General features: G+C 37.8%; 1 protein-coding gene across 3 annotated transcripts in view; it reads right to left on the reverse strand.

The window, feature by feature from the left end:
- SYNPO2 (synaptopodin 2) overlaps positions 1-3,714 on the reverse strand; it is a 219,016-nt gene extending 215,302 nt beyond the window's left edge. The window contains exon 1 of one of the 3 annotated variants that reach the window (XM_005898068.3): positions 3,351-3,625. In XM_005898068.3, the coding sequence (XP_005898130.2) occupies positions 3,351-3,455 (105 nt within the window). In that variant the 5' untranslated portion in view covers positions 3,456-3,625. Of the gene's footprint in view, positions 1-3,350 lie in introns of all 3 variants that reach the window. The other 2 variants (XM_005898069.3, XM_070371932.1) reach the window with 2 other exon arrangements.
- Between the last annotated feature and the right edge of the window lie 243 nt (positions 3,715-3,957).

The raw sequence follows: 3,957 nt of genomic DNA on the forward strand, positions 1-3,957 counted from the left end.
AGTATGTCCAGAGACATGCCATGTAAGTACATGTTCCAAAAAATAGAGTTTTGTAAAGTAAAAGTGCTAACAAACTTTTTATAAGGACATCTGCACACACACAGTGGGGTTTTATGTTGTAATTATGGCTGTATAAATTTTTTTCTGTGGGTAATCTCTTAGAAATATACCTTGCAAGACTACTATCTTACTACAGTGTATTAGAAATGTTTGCTTCCCATCACATGTATTTAGAACATAAATAAAAAGATATATACACATTTAAAAACCTGGACAATGTTACTGATTCTTTGGGCCTTTTAGAAATTCAATTTATCTTGAAAACAAAACAGAATTTTATGGCCTTGAGTTTCCATATCAATGAAAAATTTTATCTTTAATATTTCTACAGTGATCTTTGAAAGTTGGGGTTCACCTACAGTTCAACCAGCCAGCCAAATACTAAAAACATTTGAATATCTTTCAAAAATGACTAAACATGTCACTAGGAGGATATTTACTGGGAATTATAAAGCTATTACATTTCTGATCATTCTTAATAATATTAGACTAGTTTTTCTTTTGCTATTTCAGCTTGCTAAATTTTCATTCTATATAGAATTATTGAAAATCTAAATACTAGGTATTTACAATGAACCAAAAATTTGTTGTTATCTATAGAGCTTCTTTGTGGCATACCCATTTTAAAAGGTACCCATTTAAGCACTGTCTGAAATTTTCTTTTCTTTGAAAATATTCTCTTCAATTCCCAAATTATTCCTTTGCATGTTCTTCAAAACTGAGAATTTTGGTTGCCAGCAATCATCCCCTCCTTAGCGTTTCTATCTCCTTCCTCCACATCCTCCTACTTGGAGGTAACTTGGTTCTAGTAAGTTTTCACCATTCCTTGGAAAAGGAGAAAATCAAGCAACATATACATTACCTTGATCTCAATGAGAGACCTTTACTGGAATCAAGTTGACTTCATGTTTTGAATGAAAAACAGTGATCCCACTGAGGCTATGGCCTTGATAACATAGAGAGTGACAAACACTTTGTTCCAAGGCTTTTCTAGGGCAAATAATGCTAGTAATAAATATAAATAATTTTTAATTAAGTATAAAACCAGACCAAGAAAGGTGGGCATTGCTACAGTAATTTAAAAATTATGTCTTCTTTAGAAGGCTCTCTAGTCACTTTTTACATGTGGAAAAAAAATTATAGATTATCTCTCTCTTTTACACACACACACACACACAACAGTTAAGGCAAACATCCAGGTGCTTTCATAATATTTTAAATCAGTAACTTTATAGTAACACAAACTAAAAAAAATTAAAGCAAACATCCTGATGCTTTTTTATAATGATCTTTTTAAAACTAAAAATATATTTCCTAGATTTTGAGGAAAGATGATTTTGGTGAGAGCAGGAATGAATTTTTTGACCCTTATTCGAACTAACAGCCTCTCTGAATCCTGATAATAGAGAGCTTTCAGCAGAGAAACGCCTCCAAAGCACCCTTTATGAGCAATTTGCTTCAATTCTTCAAAAAATCAACACTCAGTGGTGCCACTTTGAAATAAGCACATCAAGAACTGAGGAAAACCCATTCTATTTTGTAGGTATGGCTATGAAAGAGCTACCAAGAATCATAGCTTCTAGCCACTTCTGTCCCCACATTTTAACTGGTTGGCAAGTGATTCTAAAATTGTATACTAATAGGGCTGTAGAAAATTCAAACAAATAGAACCTCACTAATGGTAGAGTCCAGTTTCCAATGTACTTCTCCTCTTTCCCACCCCACTCAAAATCTTTGTCTCTTTCTTCTTCTACACACACACACACACCGCCCCCAAATGAGTTAGGAAGAGTGATCTGTCTCAGGACCGGCTGCATGTTAGATCAGAGCTGGAATTAGAACCCAAATCTCAGTGACAGGAGCCAGCCAACTGCTATTCTAGACTCGGGACAAATCCACTTCGGGCTCATGAATTCTACATATGCTGAATTAGGCATTAATATTTTGTCTGATGTTGCCTACCATTGACTCCTAAAGAAAAACAATGAAACCAACAACCTTTGTACCTTTTAATCACTCTGCCAGTTCCAAACCTAAGACCAAAGACCCAAGGCAGGTTACTTAGCTTTGGAAGGTTCGTTCCTTATCTAAAATTAGCAGGTTGAACTGGGGATCTCTGAGAAACTTTTCAGTTCTAAAAATGTCTGCTTTTCATCTGCCCTTTTATGCTTCATCCTTGATGTTTGAAATTTTCACTAGGTGGCAGGATTCCACCATCACATTTTGAAAGGATTTTCCGAGGAAGCCTGGGTGCAGAAAATTTCAAAGAAACTCCTTTCTTCACAGTGAACATAAATTAAAAAAAAAAAAAAGCCAAAGGAAAAGAAGAATAACTACAAAGGCCTACGGTCCATATATTTCATGAGGATCTAGATCCATTTTCAATGTAAGTATAAAATAGAAAATTAATCAAACGTTCTTTCCTAGGTACTTCAATTTAGTATTAAAATTGGGTAAAAGTCTGCTTTTTCTCATGTATTTTAAAATTGGTTTTAGCTGAATCACAATTAGACAATACCGGATCCCCTCAAGCAAACTGGTAAGCATATTGAGCTAAGAAAGAAAGCAATCTAATGGAAATAAAAACACCTAAAATATTTTAAATCATTATAAGATGCATTTCAAAGTTAACCTCTAAGTTATTTACAATATATTTCCAGTGTCTGTGAATTTTATTTTGAGCACTTAACAAGATGAATGCACATACTTAGACTTTTGCATTTATAAGCCAAATCCTTAAAAGAATATTCTTTCAAATAAATTTATGAGATCTTCATATTTTAAAAAATTATTGCCCCAAGATGGCCTTCTCATGGATGCTGTATGATAAATGTCATTAACGATACTTTATAAGAGTCCCCAAAATAGCCAAGCCAATTGGTTATACTGAGCTGAGCGTTTCTCCTCAGCCAGAGCCAAGTAAAGGGACATGAAACAGTAACAACTGTGGATTCTAAGACTGCCTAGAAGAAACGTTCCCAAGTGTCTTGCTGGTTGCCAGAGAAGCAGCTGATTAGGCTTTTCTTCAGCTGATAAAATATAGCACTCTTTCTCCACCCCATTAATGACTGATTAATTACATATGTGCTATATGTTACTCTCCAAAGTTTTTCTGAAGGAAAAAAAAAAAACCAAAAACCCACACCCAAGAAGAATTCAGCGTCAGCATCACAATCAAACTAATATAGAGACCTCTGAATCAGAACTTGAATAAACCACCACCAAGTTGCTTTTATCCCTTCTCTCCCAGCCCAGAACAAGGTGTGATAGCCCATCTTTGGTGGTCCTACCTTAGCGACTTGTAAGGGCTGCTGCTGCTCCTTGCCACCTTGCAATCGGAACCCCCAGGGCGCCCCTCCGGTCATGGAAATGCAGATAAAATCCCCCGTGCCCATTTTCTTCTTTTAGTCGGGTAGCATGAAGAGCTTGAAAAGACAGACGGAGCCTGGGTGCGGTTGAACCTCTGTGCTCAGCTTCGGGCTCGCGCCGAGGAGGCAGCACTGGGGCGCACAGAGCCTCCGCTGCAGCCGCCGCCGCTACCCCGGCTGCCGCTTCGAATTTGCGCCGCTAATGGGATCATTCACCGGGCGGCAGAGGCGCTAGAGGCATCAGGGACACAGCCCACTCTTGCGTCACGCTCCTTTGCTCAGCCCACCTTCAGGAAACGGGAAGAGCCTCACACACAAGATAACGTCCCCATTTTGCGGCGAGATGGAGGGGGTGGGGGGGTGGGGAACGGGAGCAAAAGTTCTCTAGCTCTAACTGATTAAACCCCAGCCCTCAAATGAAAGAATGAGAGAAACACATTGAATAATTCTATAAATAGTAGAGGACACATGAAGGTTTTGATCTCCAGGCCACAAGTGACATCCTAAAATATGAGCTCTAAGGGTTGAA

The sequence above is a fragment of the Bos mutus genome, chromosome 6 (genome assembly GCF_027580195.1).
Source record: "Bos mutus isolate GX-2022 chromosome 6, NWIPB_WYAK_1.1, whole genome shotgun sequence".
Taxonomy (NCBI): Eukaryota; Metazoa; Chordata; class Mammalia; order Artiodactyla; family Bovidae; genus Bos; species Bos mutus.